At 45.9% G+C, this 19,724-nt stretch overlaps 1 protein-coding gene across 1 annotated transcript in view; it reads left to right on the top strand.

The window, feature by feature from the left end:
• Window positions 1-19,255, top strand: part of CALN1 (calneuron 1) — a gene marked incomplete at both ends in the record, with an annotated part of 508,467 nt that extends 489,212 nt beyond the window's left edge. The window contains 2 exons of the mRNA XM_080704208.1: window positions 2,702-2,858; window positions 19,128-19,255. Coding sequence (XP_080560334.1) covers window positions 2,702-2,858; window positions 19,128-19,255 — 285 coding nt within the window. The remainder of the gene's footprint in view (window positions 1-2,701; window positions 2,859-19,127) is intronic.
• Window positions 19,256-19,724: the final 469 nt, after the last annotated feature.

Here is a 19,724-nt window from a genome sequence, read left to right as displayed (position 1 = left end):
CTTAGCAGAAGAATAAAAAAAAAAAAAACAGAATACCCAATGGCTTTGAAGTGTCTCTTTGAACTTTTATCACTTTCTCTCAGTTTTAATTGACTAAAGCTGGTCTGAATGGACCAGGGAGGTATAATCCTGTCACTTGGAAGGGAAACAAATAACTGGAAATTATACAACCTATTAGAGTCAACATCCTTATTCATCAGCATTAACTACCCTCTGCATTTATCCATTTTCTGTTGCTATAAAAAAATACTTGAATCTTGCTATAACAAAATACTTGAATCTGAGTGCTTTAGAAAGAAAAAGAGATTTATTCAGCTTGTGGTGTTTGAAAGTCCAAGATCAGGATTCTGTAATTCTAGTAGTTGGGAGACTGAGACAAGAGGATTGTAAGTTTGAGGACAATCTCAACAACTACCAAGACCCTTCACAACTTAGCAAGATCATGTTTCAAAATAAAAAGGGCTAGAGGTGTAGTTCAGAGGTAAAATACTCCTTGGTTCAATCCCTAGACTCCCTGAAGGGAAGACACAGCATTCTTTGGACAAACATTGGAGTGAGAAATTTTCTTTGATTAGATTCTGTTTGTGCTTCCTGGGAATTGCACTTGATTTTATTTTTCTCCATGATTCCCACCCTCACTCTCTACGGGGCCTTGGGAAATAGATCCTTCTTGGGATCTGTGAAGCATAGAATACTAATTGCTTGTGCTCATAGATTGGGACACCCAAAGATCATTTTAAGTTTTGAATCATCTCAGTATCTTTTCATTCAAAGTTATCAACACTTAGTCCAACTCCTTCAAGAACTTGGTCCTAGTTTTTACTACTTTAATGGGTTTGTGCTAATAACCACATCCACAATTATTTTGGAGACATCAGCTCCCTCTAAACTTATAAACCACTGAGTACATTTAGAAGTTTTAACGAGGGGCACTGTGATTTTGTTTCTGTAAATCTGTATTGTTATTAAAGAATTTCTCAATTTTATATCTTATTATCTGAAGGTGAGAAACGCTTCTTTCGCCTCTACAAGACCAGGGACTTCTGGGTGCTTTTTGATTCCTTGCTTACAAATCAAAAGCCAGTTCTTTCTCGTAGAAGGAGCTACAAGGTACTTGTAGAACATTGTTAGACGTTCCAAGAGGCCAGTAATCACAGATGCTACCACTGGCAGCAAGAGCGATGAAGGTTTAGGTTTCCCCAACTTTTTAACATCAAGCCTGCTCATTTGATAAATTCATCCTCCAGGTTATTGCAAACAACAGTTTAACCATGTTTTAAAACTGTAGAACACGGTCCACTCTCTCTCCAGCTTTCATGAACAGTTTTCTCATTTTCTACTCCCTGGCCTAGAAATAAATACATCATATTTTAGAATTTCTGTTATGTTACCCTCTCATTTTTATGTATTAATTCCTGTACTGTTGACATAGACCAACAAAGGTCCAAGTTATGCTGGAATAGAAAATAAACCCTAAGTCCCTACAGCTAACTTGAAAAGGTGATTATTTTTTTGTATCATTTATTCTTTCTTGCAGATAGGTGCAAGTCGTCTCCATTTTATCCTCATTCTAAAACCCAGAAAGAAGGAACAGTCTCTATCTGGTGCTCAGAGCAGAGGGAGTAGAACAGATAATAGAACTGCAGGATGATTCCTAAAGGTTTTCATTTGGTATGATGTGATCCCTACTCACATTTCACTGGCTGAGAAAGTGACATGACCAAAACTGACAGAAATAGCCATAATTCTTTCACAGAGAGGGACAGAACATGATAGGGAATTCTGCACCTCCCCTTCAGCTGACCTTTTTCATAAACATGGCTGTGAACTTGCATTGTATCTGATAAGGGCATTGCAACAGATACCTACTCAAATAACCTATTTGTCCATTATTCGTTGCTGTAATAGAATACCAGATGCTGGGTGCTTTTGTGAAGAAAAGGACTTTATTTAGCTCACGGCCCTGGGATTTGCAAAAGCACAGTGCCGCTGTGGTGTAGGCCTCATGGCGGATGTCAGCACATTGACAGAAGATTGTATGCATGTGCAGAAAAGATCACAGGGTAAGACAGGGAGCCAGAAAGTGACACAGAGGCCAGGTTCCTCCTTTTATAACAGCTTACACTTGTAAGAACTAACCAGGGTCACGTAAGTACCAGCTTAACCCCTTCCAAGGGCAGCACCCCCAAAATGGCCTAGCCTCCTTGCACTAAGCCCTACGTCTTGCAGATTGCCCCATCTCAACAAGCCACACTGAGAACCAAGCGTCCAGTACAAGAACCCTTGGGGAAGGAGCCATAGCAGATATAGGCTTAAAGCGAGATGCGAGCTGCTGCTTTCTTGGAAGACGATGCCACTTTTAGAAACATATGCATTGTCTGAAGTGTGACACAACTCTAAAGCACATGAGATGTGGAGGGTTGACAGCAGATGGCGAGATGAGAAGGAAACCAAACTAGCAGGTGGCATCTTCTCTCCAAGAGTCTAAATTGAGGGGGATACGTTCCACTCACCGTATTCCCAAGAAGTCCCTGCAAGTCCACAATCTGTTGGAGCTGAGCAGGATGGAGAACTGCTCATCTGAGATCCCGAAAAACCGAGACAAGTTTCAGGAGGGGAGCTCCAGGCCGGGCCAGTCCTGTGCAGGCTCAGTTCTCTTCCCCAGCCGCCCAGGGCGTCTCACTCTTGTTCATCTTCGCAGTTTGACATGCAGAGGATAACTCTGGAGGAGCTGAAGCACATTCTCTACCACGCCTTCCGGGATCACTTGACGATGAAGGACATCGAGAACATCATCATCAACGAGGAGGAGAGCCTCAATGAGACCTCGGGGAACTGCCAGACGGAGTTTGAAGGAGGTAGGTGCCTCCGTTTCTGCCTTCTTCCCGGGATGGGACGGGCCAGCGCCGCCCCATGCGCCATGGGAAAAGCGCGTGTACAGCTTCCTGGGCTGCAGCAGCCTTGTGCTATGGGCAAAAATACAGGACTGAGTTCAGAGCTCTTTTTCTGCAAAGATGCGGTGTGTTTCTTTTATTTCGACTTTCCCCAAATTCTGCATTTTTTATTTTTATTTTATTAGTGCATTGCAACTATACATCATACTGAGGTTCAATGTGCTAGAAATATACCCGATCGTAATCTTGGCTTTATTTCCCTTCATAACTCCCCCTTCCTCATTCCCCAAACAGATTAGTGAAATCGGTAGGAATATCTTTACATATTATCAGAGTTGTTTTTTTTTTTTTAACTGTATGTGTGTGTGTTACTGGGAGTTAACCCAAGCACATTCAACCTCTGAGCTACACCACCAGCCAATTTTTAAATTTTTTGTCTTGAAACAGGACCTTGCTAGGTTGCTAAGAGTCTCACTACTTGCTGAGGCTGTCCTCGAACCTCTCCTGTCTCAGCCTCCCAAGTACTGGGGTCACGGGGCTATGCCATCACTGCTGGCTGCCATCATATTGTTTAAATTGCTTCCTTCCCCACCCTCCCTCTTCCTCTCTCTGACTCCCTTCCCCAAGCCCCTCCCACTACTCTACAGGTCTCTCTCCATAGTAGTTTAAGTCCCATCTGCGTCCCATTTTATTTCTAGTTCCCAACCACTGGCCTTCTGAGACTTGGCCGATCTCACTTAGCACAATATTTTCTGGTCCCATCCATTTTCCTGCCAATGATGTAACTGTTTTCTTCTTATGACAGCACACTCTGCATTTTGGCCAAATTCCTTCCGGAGTGGTGGCTGGTTCTGAGGTTGGTGGTGTGGCTTGGTGGCATTTGCCTTTGCTCCGTGTGGAGGGTGGGGGTTGACTATACTGGGGATGGAAGAGCCTGTTAAGCTGTTGGCAAACTTGGACCAAGTCCACTGGCTAATTGGGTGACCTTGGGCAAGGGGTGGACCTTCTCCGTGTTGTCTCATCTATAAATGTCAGGATAATTACACCTACTTCACAGAATCCTTGGGATGGATAACCTCTGTGCTCCCAGAGTGCACGGACCAAGAAGAGCCCGGGGATGGTGTCCTTTCATGAACTTACCCAATCAGAGAATAAATAAGATTCTACTAAGGTCAAAAAGAGACCCATGAAAAGCCATTTTTCTTGGGCTCATGAGAAAAAACTTGAGGAGGGAGGAAGCCTACCTTATCTCCTAATCAGCTGAGGGTTCTAAGAAGCTAAATAATTGAATCTCTTTTCTCAACTTTGAAAATCAGAGCTGCTTTAACAGCTCTCATAGACAGATGGCGCGCACGCGCGTGTGTGTGTGTGTGTGTGTGTGTGTGTGTGTGTGTGTGTGTGTGGTACTGAGGATGGAACCCAGGGGCCTTCTACCTTTGAGCTACACTCCCAGACCTATTTTATTCTTTATTTGGAAACAGGGTCTCACTAAGTTGCTGAGAACCTCACTAAGTAGCTGAGGCTGGCTTCAAGCCTGCGATCCTCCTGTCTCAGCCTCCCAAGTACTGGGATTGCAAGTGTGCGCCACCATAACCAGCTAAATTTTTAAATTACATTAAAACATCATAACAGCCAGACATGTTGGTACGTGCTTGTAATCCCAGTACTTGGGAAGCTAAGACAGGAAGATCAAGGCCAGCCTCAACAACTTATCAAGGCCCTGTTTCAAAATGAAAAATAAAAAGAGCTGGGGGTATACCTTAGAGGCAGAATACCACTGGGTTCAATCTCCATTACAAAAAAAAAAATCATAGCAGCCAGACATAGTGGTACATGCCTGTAATCTCAATACTTGGGAGGCTGAGACAAGAGAATCCCAAGTTTGAGGCCAGTCTCAGCAACTTAGCAAAACACTGTTTCAAAAAAAAAAAAATTTAAACAAGGGCTGTAGCTGCAGCTCAGAGGTAGAATGACACTGGATTCCATCCTTGGCTCTCCACTCCCCAATAAAAGCTGTGAATATTACCTAAAACCCTAGTGTGGTCCAGTACCAGCTTCCTTGGATTCTCTGCTATGACACTTTGACTGTGGCATCGGTGACTGTTTTTGGAGTTGGAGCCTCACACAACACAGGGGCAGGATGGGACTGTCACAGCCAACACCATTTCTAGCAGGAAAGGCAGGGAGTTTGGGAGAATAAGAAAAGGTGAGAGGAAAAGGGTTAAACTGAATCCTAGGCAAACAGCAGGCCTGCCCACCCCTACCCCTGCCCCAGCTCATTCCCAGGAGACTCAGACTCAGACGAGGGTGAGCTCAGGGAGAGCATTTGGGGCTCGGGGCCCCCCACTCCTGCAAACACTCTCCAATGATTGGGAAAGGGTCTCGCCGGGCATCTCATTTTCCACGAGAGCCTTTGTTTGTGAATTGCTGTTTTCTTCAGAGAAATGTCACCAGCCTTAGTAATTTAGGAAAGGTCAGGCTACACAGGAGAGTCATCTAAATTCTAAGCGGCTCCTTTTTATTACTCAAATGCTCATATATTAATAAAGTAAAGAGCCAGCCAAGGGTCTTCCAGACAGAAGCATCGCTGGGTCTGCTTTAATGATTAGTACACACAATATTGACAGCAGCTGCCATGTGGGGATGAGTGATTAATACGTGGCGGACGTTGTGCTAAGTGGTTTTAAAGTCATTTTCCTATTCTGCAAAAGAAACACTATTTGGAATTAGTAAATTATTTCCTTGCATGACTTCGATGACCACTTTTGCATATTTTCTTGTCAAAGCTTTGGGGGGGGGGGTGTTTGTTTTTATTGGCACTTGGGATTCAATCCAGAGGCATTCTACCTCCAAGCCACATTCTGAGCTTTTTTTATAATTTTTTTTTTTTTTTTTTTGGTGGTACTGGGGTTCCTGGAAGCCCTTCTACCTCCGGGCTACACTCCCAGACCTATTTTTACATTTTTATTTGGAAACAGGGTCTCCTAAGTCAGCGCGCGCGGCTGGCTTCGAACCTGCGCGATCCTCCTGTCTCTGCCTCCCAAGCACGGGGATTACAAGCGTGTGCCTCCACGCCCGGCTATAATTTTTTTTTTTTTTTTTTTTTTTGGAAACAGGTTCTTCCTAAGTTGCTGAGGGCCTCGCTAAATTGCCGAGGCTGGCCTCAAACCTGCAGTGTCCATCTCAGCCTCCCAAGTACTGGGGTTACTGGTGTGGGCCACCACGCCTGGAGAAACTCTCCCTTCTTTAATTCTGCTCATAACCCTAGATGATTAGTGAGAGGGGAAGGAGCAGACCAGCCCCACCCAGTCCTTCTCTGCCTGGCCAATCCTTCCTCCTCCTCTCATTAGAGCTCCCCTAAGTCAAGTCAAAGCCACAGTCCGCTGCTCACCTATGAAGCTGGGCTCTCTGCCCCAGCCCAGGGCAAGCCAGCTGTGAGGTCTGGAAATTCTGCCCTATTTCGCATGAGAGGAAAGATTGCAGAAGGAGCTAAAAGGCTAAAGTGTAGGAAGTGGACTTTGCCATCAGAAGGAGGGGAGGGCTCGGAGATCTGACTCCGAGCCAGGGAAGAAGAACATGGATAAAGAAAGGCATGTTGAAGCAGAGATGGAATTTAAAGATGCCCACATAGATGGCTTCCAGCTAAGCAAAGCTGGGGTGGAGACTGAGTCTGGGGAAAGGCTGGAGATGCTGCTGTGGGCGGCACGGGTGACATGGAATGGACCAGCAGTTAATTAACAGGAGATCCATATTTTGTTTTTCTAAACCTTGGGTCAGGTGCTTTTACTAAGAGGCATTCAGATTCTGTTCATAAGTTAGAAAATATCTCTTATTTCTTCTACATGAATGGAAGAATAAAGGGAAAAAATGGGTTGGGGACTCAAGAAATGTGGCGTTTTTTTGTTATTGAAGATTGAACCTAGGAGCATTCTACCTCTGAGCTGCATCCCAAGCCATATTTTTTTATTGTTTTTTTAATTTTATTTTTATGTGGAACATATGGAAAATGACATACATTTAGACTGTGCTTGGTGCCCTCTCTCACACCCCAGTTCCCCTTCCCCCTCTCAACAGTGAGTGTCCAGGTTGACCATGCTACATTCATACTTTTACATATATTCAGATGTAGCTCCTCCATTAATCAACCTCAGCCTTCTTCCTCTCCTACCTTTCCATTCTAGCTTTGCTGAGATTTCCCTTCCATTATCTGGCATCCTTCTGGTATCCCCAGTGCTCCCTAGTTTGAGCATATTAGAGGAAACATAAGTCCCTTCTCTTTCTGTGCTTGGCTGATCTCACTTAACACAATGCTCTCCAGGTCTTTCCATCTTCTTGCAAATGCTATGATTTTGTTCTTCTTTATAGTTGAATAGAATTCCATTGTGTGTATTTCCCATTATTTTGCAATCCATTCATCTGTTGATGGAGACCTAGCTTGGTTCCATTTTTTGGCTATTATGAATTGTGCTGCTATGAACATGGGTATGCATATGTTACTGCAGTTCTCTGATTTCAACCCCTTTGGACACATACCCAGGAGTGGTAGAACTGGATCATATATTGGATCCATTCCCAGTTTTCTAAGGAATCTCCACACTGATCTCCATAGCAGCTGAACTACTTTGTACTCCCACCGACAGTGTAAAAGAGTTCCTCTTTCCCCACATCCTCGTCAGCATTTGTTGTTATTTGATTTCTTTATGCTTGCCACTCTGATTGGGGTTAGATAGAATCTCAGCATAGGTCTCACTAGGTTGCTGAGGGGTGAACCTATGATCCTCCTGTCTCAGCCTCCCAAGTACTGAAATCATAGGAGTGTGTCACCAAGCTCAGTGGATGTAGCACTTTTGACGAAAAAGATTTTTGTTTTGTAGGGCATCCATCTTTTAGCTTTCACGTGAGTTTAAATTTTGTATCTTTATCTGCTTGATTTTTAGGCCAACACAAACCGGCACACACAACCTTTCATACATTCCAGTCTGGCTTACCTTTTTTTTTTTTTTTTTTTTTTTTACTGAAAATTGAACCCAGAGGCATTCTACCTCTGAGCTACACCCTCAGCCCTTTTTATATTGTTTTTGTTTTTTGAAACAAATTTCACTTGGTTGCTGAAAATCTCTACATTGCCGAGGCTGACCTCAAACTTGTGATCCTCCTGTCTCAGCCTCCCAAGTCCTGGCGTGCACCAGCCTCACCCAGCTGCCTTACCTTTATGGTAGGCGGGGCCCTGGAGTCTTAGGTAAGCAGTAACTCTTCTGTGTTTTCCCTAGGAAAGGACATGAGGAAATGAGATGAAACCCCAAGATAGAAAGGGGGCAAATTTTCCTGGCTACTTCATAAAACCCTAAATCAGAGGCCCACATCACGTGTGGCAATCAGTCTCATGGGGCACTAAAAGAAATCTCTAGAAATCCATGTGGGGTGTCAGGAAAGAGACTAGAAGAACCTGAACAGGGTTCTGCAGCGGCCCTGGCCTTCATCTCACCTGACCTCCAGGTGAAAGGTCATCCAGAAGGAAGCAGGTGTTCATTCTGTGCAGGCCGTGTTGTGCCTGGGGGTCACTCCACCCCACTGCACTCAGGGATTCTTTGTTGTCATCTATTAGTTAGAACACTATGTGTCCTCGGTCCAATGAGACTATTTTATGGAGAATGTTACTCTCAGGCACTCCCAGTCCTTGAGATTTCTTTATTAGAATAAATTGTGCTGGGTTTGGTGGCACACACCTCAAATCCCAGTACTTGGAAGACTGAGAGAGGAGGATCGCAAGTTCAAGGCCAGCCTCAGCAACTTAGCAAGGGCCTTAGTAATTTAGTAAGATCCTGTTTCAAATGAAAAAATAAAATAAGGCTGGGGATATAACGCAGACGTACAATGCTCTGGGTTTGATCCTTAATATCACACACGTGCACGCACACATACACACATAACACACGCAAAAGGATAAGCTGTGATCATTGTATTTCAATGTCAGTTATCGATCTTTGTGTCCTAATTATTCAGAAAATTAAAAAGGCCAGCAATCACCATACTGGATTAGGTACTAGAGTACGGATCTATCCACAATATCCATTCACCACCCGTGCTCAATAAGAGGGTTTTAAGATATTTTGTTCCAGCTAGACTACTTTTAGTCACCAGATGTTTCGTTTCTGGAGAACATAAGCTCAGTACCACTGGGAGACAAATTTGTATTTTATTATTTGGTCCCAGTTGCTGGCATATTCAGAATTCAGTGGTCCTGTGATTGAATCATCTATCCATCTGTTATCAGAGCCTCATTAGAATGTTCTTAAGACATGGTGCTATATTATTAAGTTTGGAACACTTGCCCAGTATATTTAGTGTTTATTTCATATTAATACAAATCAAGAGTAGAAGGGTAGAAGAAAACTGCCCAACATCCTGTCAAGTGCCAGGCACGTGCTAATATGCTGGAATGACCCCTCATCGTGGCCCTGGGAGATCAGTTCTGATGCTCCTGTGATTACCAATGGGGAAACTGAGGTTCAGTGGGTGCAGGACTTTGTCCAAAGTCAAATAGCAGCTAAGGGTTTGAACCCATGTCTCCCTGACAAAGCCCACCGTGGCTCCTTCACTAGTCACCCAGGTCATTTGCTTGCTGCTTGGGTGTCCCCGAGTCTCTGCACGAGGTGGCCTTTTGTCCCCTTTGCTTCTTTTCTGTTCCGCTGCCAAGGAAATCGTTTTATATTTGGAAGCCGGGTAGAAGTGCCGTGAGATGGTGTGTGAGCCCTCTCAAGACACATCCCTCTAGTGTTGTCCCTAAATGGAATACCAGCTGTCAGATTTTTCTAGACGCTCCAAAAACATGCATGGGAGAGAGAAAGAAAGAGAAATCAACCGGGGAATAAATGGGCGCTGTGAAAGTCAAGGCTCGGCTGTTCTGCGCCATGCGGCGTCTGTGTGCGAGTGACAAGAGAGACAAACGTCAAGGGAGGCAGCGCAGGCCGGGTAGCCCCCAAAGACCTCTCGGCTACAGGCATGAGGTTCTGTCCCCAGATCTGTCCCAACCGACCGTGCGACCCTACAACTGTCATTTAGCTTCTCTGGATCTTTTGTTTTTTTGTTCTCATTTTTTTGTGGTACTGGGGTTCCTGGAAGCCCTTCTACCTCCGGGCTACACTCCCAGACCTATTTTTTAAAATATTTTTATTTGGAAATAGGGTCTCTTAAGCCAGTGTGGCTGGCTTCGAACCTGCGTGATCTTCCTGTCTCCACCTCCCAAGCACAGGGATTACAAGCGTGCGCCACCACGCCTGGCTTGGATCTTTTTTTTTTTTTTTTCCTTATCTATTCAATGCAAAACTTGGGCAGATCTAGATTCAAAACTTTCTGGGCTCAGTAGAAGGTCAGAAAGAATTATAGGACCAGATTCAAGGTCCCCAGCTCGGTCACCCCCAGCGGGGTCACAGCATCCCCATCAAGCCATCAAGTGCACATCTGGATGGGGAGGCTGTCCCGTCTTCTGGCCACGTTCATCCATGTCCGCTGGAATGGAAAGGGCATGGCACATCACCCCCGCCATCTGCTTCCAGCTTGCCTGTGCAGTGACTTTCCTGAAATAAAACCTGTCTCCTTGGGTAGACACAGGAGGTTAATGTGGCGTTGAGGCCGGTGGCCGGCGGTGAGACAGGAGACAGTTTTTGAAGAGACCTGGGACTTCAGGCAAAAGAGAATGTCTCTTCTGTTTGGAGAAGAAACTACAAATTCATAGGAGAGTTTTCCAAGGAATGATATGATTCCAAGATGCCAGAAATGTCTTTTTGATAAATACACAAAAACAAAGCTGGCGAAGAGCTTTGGCTCTGCACCGAGGTCAGGCCCGGCTTAGACCCCCCCCCGCCACACCACCACTATCTTTTGTTCACTTGTATAGGTATTGAAAGAAATGTGGAAAGCTTCATTTCTTCATCCATGAAATGAGAATTAGGATATGACCTGTCTCATGAAAATGGGTAGAATAAAGCTTAACGTATTGGTGAGCACGGGCAACAAACAAGAAAGGAAACTACTTGGTCTAGTGGAACTCTCCAGTGCTTTACCTCTTTTACTGTCACAAAGCAAACTGGCCACGTGTTATGGTTTGGATATAAAATATCACTCTGAAAAGCTCAGGTGCTGGCAATGCAAAAATGTTCAGAGGGGAAATGATGGCATGAAGGTTCTAACCTCATCAGTGGATAAACTTATTGGTGGATTACTGTTTTTGTTGGTATTGGAGGCTGAACTCAGGGGTGCTCTACCTCCAAGCTACACCCACCCCACCCCAGTCCTATTTTACTTTTTAATTTTAAAACAAGGTCTTCCTAAGTTGCTGTGGGCCTTGATAGGTTACAGAGAGGCTGCCTACAAACCTCCCATCCTCCTGTCTCAGCCTCCCAAATCCTGGGGTTGTACCATCATGCAGGCTTGATGGATTAATAATTTGAATGAACTTACTGGGTGGTAAGTGTAGGCAGATAGGGTTGGTGCAGATAAGTCACTGGGAATGTGCCCTTGAGGACTTTATCTGTCCTTGGTCTCTCCCTCTGGCTGGCTCTCTCTCTCTCTCTCTCTCTCTCTCTCTCTCTCTCGCTCTCGCTCTCGCTCTCGCTCTCGCTCCCGCTCTCTCTTTTCCCTCTCTCCCTCCCTCTTTCTCTCATTGTGTTCCTGGCTCTGTGAGCAGCTTTCTTCTGCCACGCCCTACCGCCAAGGTGTTTCTGCCTTGGAGCCGGCTGGTCATGGACTAAACCTCTATATCCAAACCATAATAACACTTGGACTACTTGCTTTGTGATAGTAAAAAAGATGAAGTCCTGGTGGAGAGTTCCACTAGACGAAGTGATAGTGATCCTCAAAACAAAAGATGCATTTTGTTATCTGAAGAAAGGGAAGGGCCGCTAAGTCCAGAACAAGGCCTGCTTCCACACCAGGTCCACTGTGAGACCTGCCAGCAAGGCAGAGCTGCCCAGGTGCGGCCGACCTGGGAGGAGGCATGAAAACAGAGACAGATTAGAGAAGGGATCACTCCCACCCCACCATTGAGGTAGCTTCTTTTCCTCTTCACCAAAGCATCCTAAAGCACAACAGCCTTGCTGTCTCCCTTAAAGGTCACAACCTCCATCTCTAACTTCAGGTCTTCCTTGGGTGCCTGGGCATTTTCCGATCTCATGGAGGTATAGAAGATTTCCTTTAGGACGGCCTTTTAATTAGTTCCATTTTCACCTACGTAAAAGGCCAGTCTCATCCACTCATAAAATATAAGACCTGGAAGGATCGTAGAGCAGTAATAGCTTCCAAACCCGGGAGTTTTGACTTATCGCGAGAATCACCTAAGCTAAGATTGATACTGTTTTATCGGCAATATCCCTGGACCTTGAAATCCCTGCCCAAAATATCACATGGGCAGACCTGCCGCAGGACAATGACTCAGAATTGCTACGATTCTGATTTGCCTCTTTTGGGAGCCAGAAAGGCAGCCCCCTGTCTCCAAACATCAAGGTAGGAGCAAGCGGGAGTATGAAACCATCATATCCAGGGTGAGCCGGAAGCTCGGCGGCAGAGTCTGTGCTGTCCACTGTCTCTAGGAGACAATCCAAGAGCCACTGCCTGCCATTTGAAGAGTGGAACAGTGTGAATCGCCGTTAAAATAAGAAGGGGAAGACAGTCTGTCACTAGAGCTTCCAAACCCAGGTCCCGCCAAAGCAGCCACAGTCTGTCAGGCTCGGAGCTTGCTAACAAGCCTGCCGGAGTTTTTAGGAAAACAGAACACTCCGCTTCTGCATCCTCCTGTGTCAGCCTCCCTCAGCTCACATTTTCTCCCCAAATAGTTTCTGGCCTCTACTGTGACAAGTTCTGTGCTAAAAAGAGTGCCAAAGACCTACCGGGAAGAGAGACAGGGCCACGATTACCAGCAGCATCGTCTTGTTCAGTGAGATCCAAAAGGGAATCAGCGCCTCCGAAGATTAGACAAAAAGTTACCATAAGACCCAGTGCTTTGACTCCTAGGATTGGACCCAGAAGGATTAAAGCATATATTCATGCAACAACTTTTGCATAAATGTGCACAGCTCTATCATTCATAATAGCTTCAAAATAGCTGGGCGTAGCGGCGCACGCCTGCAATCTAAGTACTTGGGAGGCTGAGTCAGGGGGACGGCAGGTTCAAGGCCAGCCTCAGCAATCTAGCAAGGCCCACAGCAACTTAGTGAGATCTTGTTTCAAAATTTAAAACTCCAAATAGGGCTGGGGGTATAGCTCAAAGGTAAAATGCCCCTGAGTTCAATCCCCAGTACCATGATAAGAATAAGAATGAGTCCCCCAGTGAAAACAACCCAAATGCCCATAGACTAATGAATAGATAAAATAGATCTATCTATGCCATGGAATATAATTTCCATGCAAAAAAAATGAAAAAGCAATCTACATACAATGTATATGAACCTTGAAAACACTGAGCTGAGTAAAAGTACCCAGGTGACATGTTCAGGTGACCATCGGAATAGGTACATCTATAGAATCATAAGGTAGATTGGTGGTTGCCTGGGGTTGTGGAGAGAGGGGAATTAAAGTTGTGTACTAACATGTATGGGATTTCCTTTAAGGGTAATAAAAATGTTCTCATGTTAGGGAGCGGTGATGGTTACACAACCTTGTGAATATGCTAAACAACCTTGAATTTATACTCTAAAAGCGTGAATTTTATGGTATGTGAACTCTATCTCAGTTAAAAATGAATAAATATGAAGAGCTACACCATTAAGAAAAATAAAAAGAAGTAACATAAAATAAAGGAGTCAGTCCTTTGGGAATAAGATGATCTCATGAAATAGTAACTCTGAGTCAGACCCCAAATAAAAGAGAATGTCAGACAGAGGGCGCCTCTAGCAGAGAGGAAGGATGGGAAAAGGGGAGTCTCCTACAGAGAGGGCTGAGTCTGGCACAGGGGTGGTCCAGGAAAAGAAGCAGAAGAGGGAAAGTGGTTTGGAGGGAGCTGTAGTCCTTCCTGCTGGGCTGGAGCCCTGTTCCCGCATGCAGGTGTGGGAATGCATACTAAGCACTGCTCCAGAAAGGTGCGTCTAGCAGCAGTTTGGGATGAATTAATGGGAGAGGACCAAAGCAAAGGTTAGGAGCATCTGAGGTGTGCTCAGCCCTGTGCCAGATGCTGCAGGGAACGGGAGGAGCACTAGCATTTACTCCCATCCTCGGGGAACACAAGAATGAGACCTAGTGTTTCTCTAGTAATTTACAGTGGAACCTGGCTTTTTCTTGGGGTAGCTCATTGATATTTGAAGTTGTTCTGCTGATGGCCAGAGCAGTTCTCATTAGCTCCTTTTACAGAGTGAGAAACAGGCCCAGGGAGGTTTGGCCACCGGCCCATGGCTCAGAGTTCATTCCAGGCTCACCTGCCATTTCCTTAGGGAATGTCTCAGTCAACATTCTCTAAGCTGACCACACAGCTTAGAGAAAGGAAGATTTATTTGCTCACAGTTGTTGTTTTTTTTTTTTTTTTTTTAGATTTCAGGTTTAGTCCATGTAAGGCTGCTATCTGTGGATCTCAGTGCAGGGTGGTGGAAAATGAGAGAGAGAGAGAGAGAGAGAGAGAGAGAGAGAGAGAGAGAGAGAGAGAGAGAGCTCTGTTCTCACATCATGGAGGCTAGAGGCAGAGAGCCAGCAAGCAGGGAGATTCAAAGATACAAGCACAGCCCCAAGGCCACACACCCAGGGACCCAACTTCTCCAGCCACACTCTACTTGCCTAGGTTACCACCCAGTAAATCCACTACAACCCTCATGACTTAATTCTATCAACTCTGAACATCAGTACATGAGCACTTCAGGGGACGTGCTATATCTGATCACAAGGAAAATATATATACACACTAAGGATTAATAAATAAACAAAAATATAGTGCAATGCAAATACATAAGGGCCAATGACAGGCCTTAAATTATTATCAAGAAACACATGAAAACAAGGTCATTCTTCTGCCAGCTACATCACGTGTTTGAGGCATATTTTCTCTGAGTCTTTCTAAAACTAAGCAGATTATCAAGAGGAATTTATGCAGAAGTTTGGAACTGAGGTACAAGAGTGAGCCCTGGGCTCTGATACCACCTGCACCTTTTGCCAAATGACCTTGGTGCGGTAGGCTCCTCCTCTATCAGACAAGGACAACACACCCAGCTTGTGTGAGATTTGCCACTCTGCAGTTCTCCACACAAAACAAAACAAAATTATCTACTATGTTGACCAGCCCAGTGAAGTGGATGTTAAAAATAGAAGTTTTAAAAGGGTTTATGAGTGGAGTGGGGTGGCGCACACCTGTGATCCTAGTACTTGGGGTGCTGAGACAGGAGGATTGTAGGCTCAAGGGCAGCCTTAGCAACTTTGTGACGCTCTTAGCAATTTAGCGAGACGCTGTTTCAAACTAAAATAAAATAGGGCTAGGTTGTAGCTCAAAGGTAAAATAGCTTGGGTTTAATCCCCAGTATAAATAAATAAATTAATTAATAAGGCTTGTAAAAGGGAGTTAGCCTTTACTGGGCACAAACAACACATTCCAGAGCCTGCCTAAATCCTCAGTCCTCACAGCAAGACAGATATTGTTACCTTCATTTTGTAGATGAGGAAATCGAGGGCCAGAAGAATTAGTTCCCACAAGTTTACACAGGTAATAGGTCAGATCATCATGAGTCAGTTTCTGTTCTGGCTCTGAGGACAGACATTTTGCTTTGCCACAGGACTTACAGTGGTAGCAGAATTCTGTGCAAGAGGATTCTCACCAAGGCACACAGCCGGAATTACGGACCCCAATGAAAACCTTTTCCAGAGCTCCCAGGGCCATGGAAGGAGCAGGAAGCGCCCTCTGCTTGCAGAACGCGGGTCTGGATTCTCCGGGGGCACTTCCTCCCTCCCGCATCTCTCCCCTTCCGTAGCTTGGAAGGATTTTTAGATCAAAGTTGCAGCTACTCTCCTGGGGGATAATCCTGTCGCCTGTAACTGCCTTTCCTTGGTGTCCTTCACAGAGAAGGACTTCGGCAAAATCTTCCTCCCTCAGCCCAGTCACACAGTTTGCTCTTTCTGGAGCTTTCCATCAGCCCTCGGGAGGGAATGGTGCATTTCTATGCAGGCGAGCTGCCCAGAATAAATTAGCCAGTCCTCGGAAAGCACTATGATCTGCCACTTCCACGGCCCGTCTCATTTACTGACTCATCCTTCCCTCCTTCAGCTCCATCCCCTTTTTCCTCCCTGAGAGTTGGCGTTGGTTCACAATTTGCCTGCTCCTGGGAGTGGCCCATCTCTGCACCAGGGAAGCGTTCTTCCTCCGGCTAAGAACTTAAGACCCAGACCTAATCAGTAAGGCAAGAACTGAACCACAAAATACTTTAAATCACCCAAGAGGAGCCCAAGTCCAGTGGATCCAAAAGGATTAAAGATAACAGGACGAGACTTAGGGATGATGATAGAAATGATCAACAGGTTCTGGAGAGGGAGCTGGAGCTGGGGCTGGGGCCCGGCCTTCTGTGAAGTGTGCCTTGCTAGAGACGCCTTCTTGCTTGATGTCATTTTTAGAGATCTCTTGACCAGCCCTTGGGGCCTCTTCTCTCAGGGAAAGCTCTGTTTGCCTTTGGAAACATGGCCAACTTCCTACTACCATGTTATCTCCAGGAGTTTAGAGGAGTCACTAACTGGCAAGGAGAAGTACTTGAGATTTAACATTTTTTAATGTTCTTGAAAGGCACATGGACCTACTTTGACCTTTCCTTTTTGCAGATCTACTCTGTGTGTGTGTGTGTGTGTGTGTGTGTGTGTGTGTGTGTGTGTGTGTGTGTTACTAGGGATTGAACCCAGGGGCATTCTACCTCTGAGCTATACCCTCAGCCCCTTTTTAATTTTTGTTTTGTTTTGATTTGAAACATGGTCTCTCTAGGTTGCTGAGAATCTCACTGTACTACCGAGGCTGTCTGTAAACACGAGATACTCTTGTCTCAGCCTCCCAAGTCCTGGATTACAGGCATGCACCATCCTGCCCAGCTGCCAATCTTCTTTAATAGAAGGGTTTAAAAAACAGCTTCCCCAACAACAACAACAACAACACACACACACACACACACCCCTCTTGTGCCCAGCAACTCAAATTCCACCAGGCCTACTGAATCAGAAATGCTGGAAATTGCCTAATCCCATAAAGAATTTATTAAAACACAACTCCCCATCTCCACTCCAGAGATCTGATGTAGTGATTCTGCAGTGGGGCTGAGAATCCCATGAGAACCAAACTCCTAAAGAGTGCTGGTGCTGCTGGTCCAGTAGATGTCTTGCAGCCTGCCTCTAGGACGTGAACACACAAGCTGTGCGGTGAACTCGTGCAAAGCAAAGGACAGCACAGAGAAGGAGCGAGGAGGAGAGGTGTCCAGAAAATGGAAAAGAAATGAGAAAAGAAATCCCAAGGTCAGAATAGAACTTCTGAGAAGTAACATCTGAAAGAGATTCACTTCCCCTCAGCGCACTTCAACACTTCTTTCTTCTGATTTCCACTTCCCTGCTTCCCATATTAGCAACCCACCTGTGATGGATGCATCCACGTGCGTGTGTGTGTGTGTGTGTGCGTGTTAGTGAGGATTAAACTCAGAGGCATTCTACATTAAAGGTATACTTCTAGCCCTTTTTTTTTTGTGGTACTGGGGTTCCTGGAAGCCCTTCTACCTCCGGGCTACACTCCCAGACCTATTTTTACATTTTTATTTGGAAACAGGGTCTCCTAAGCCAGCGCGCGCGGCTGGCTTCGAACCTGCGCGGTCCTCCTGTCTCTGCCTCCCAAGCGCGGGGATGACAAGCGTGCGCCACCACGCCCGGCTTTTCTAGCCCTTTTTATTCTAGTTTTGAAACAGGGTCTTACAAGGTTGCTGAAAGTCTCGCTAAGTTGCTGAGGCTGGTCTTGAACCAGGGATTCTCTACCTCAGCCCCCCAAGTACTGGAAGTACAGGTGTGCATCATCATAGCCGGCTCTACGACGCCTACAGATGATTTCACATGAACCTTATAAAAACAATGGTGTGGTGGTCTTGTCTGCGGAAGCTAAAGAGAAAATAGGGGGGGGAAAGGACTTCAGATACTTGAGGAGAGTGACCAGCAAAGGTGATGGAGGGAGGTGGAGAGAAGGAAAGGGAAGAACTGTTGAAAGAAAAAGTTCCTATTACCCTGTGCCCATGTGTAAAGGTGTCACTGCCAACCTAGCAATTATGTCTGGAGAGGGGTAGGTAGCAGGGTGGGACCTGATGGGAGTCATACCAAGACCTGGGCCTTTATATAAACTTGAACCTCACAAAGATGTATAATTACAATGTACTAGTTAAGTATAGTCTCTGAAAATGATAGTGTGAGACCAGGCATGACAAAATGAGTAAGAAGACACCCCATGGCCAAAGTCAGATATTGGGGCCATGGGGACCCCGTGCTTCCAGAAAACCTTGGAAGAATTTGTGCCCCCCTGTCTCCACATTGGTCCGGCTCACAGAGAATATTGTCACCACTTCTCAAACTTCAGGAGGATCCAGAATCACCTGGGAGGCTGGTTGAACACATCACTGGGACCCACCCCCAGACCAATGTAGTAGATCTGATGCGATTCTGGTCAAGATTTTGCTTTTTTGTTAAGTCCTTCACGGTGTGGCTGCTGCTCGCCCAGGGACCCACCTCTATAGGCATTGTGTGTATGTCTAAAGAACATAAGAAGTCACTCAAGAGTCTTGTGACCACCGGTCAACCAAGGGCAATTCCAGGAAAGGTAAGTGGCCCCCACCCTGGCACACAGGTGTGTGTGTGGGGGGGCATCCAAACCTCGCTCCATGGGTGTCTGCTGCGGAAATGAACAGGGTGATGGGTGGACAAGGCTGTTTACAAAATTCAGTGTGGAATGTTACTGATTTTCTGGCTCCCCAAATCACTGTAGCTCTTATTACATCTGAAAGTTCAGACCTGACTCTGAAAGCCACATCCGTCATGGTTTCTGTTACAAAAGTTTCACCATGTCATGCATTTTGGCAGAAAGTGTGAGGCTCAGACCTGGACGGGGTAAGTGCTTGATGACTTGATTTGAGCAGTCTTAGCCTACGTGATGCTGGTGGAGGAAGACCAGGCTTGCTACACCTGTCTCACTGTGCCCTTTCTCTCTTCCCTGTCCTCCCCACCCCCTCCCCTCCCCCACACACCCTCTGTTCCACACCCCAGTGCATTCCCAGAAACAGAACAGACAGACCTGCGTCCGGAAGAGCCTCATATGCGCCTTCGCCATGGCCTTCATCATAAGCGTCATGCTGATCGCGGCCAATCAGATCCTCCGGAGTGGCATGGAGTAGCAGCAGCCTCCCGCCAGCCAGCCACTGTGTTGCAGCTCACCGCGCATGCGCATGCCCTGCGGGCAGACTGTTCCTCTACGCAGCAGATCCGGACCTAAGGACCGAGGCAGAGGACAGTACAGTTCAGTAAAAGAACCTCAAGGTTGCCGCACACACCTTGTGGGTTGCGAATCCACTTCACCTCCTTGGCAGGGACACAAAAGGGCTGTCTTCAAATGCTTTAATGGTTTTTGTTTCCTAATGCAATAAATGGCCCGGAGTTCCGAATTCTTGCTTCGACCGCCAGTAGTAACTCTGAAGATAAAATTCATTCCCATCTCGGAATTCCAGTGGCCCTCCTGATATCTTGGCAGCATCAGAGAGCAAGAGGAGACATGCTGGGACAATGGTCACCTCCACCCGCACCCCGTTCATTCAACCCATTATGGCCACAGACTGCCCACTGAGGTCAACCCTCAGACCCCAGAGG

Source organism: Muscardinus avellanarius (genome assembly GCF_963383645.1).
Source record: "Muscardinus avellanarius genome assembly, chromosome: 10".
In the NCBI taxonomy this organism is placed as follows: Eukaryota; Metazoa; Chordata; class Mammalia; order Rodentia; family Gliridae; genus Muscardinus; species Muscardinus avellanarius.
This window is presented reverse-complemented; position numbering and strand designations above follow the sequence as displayed.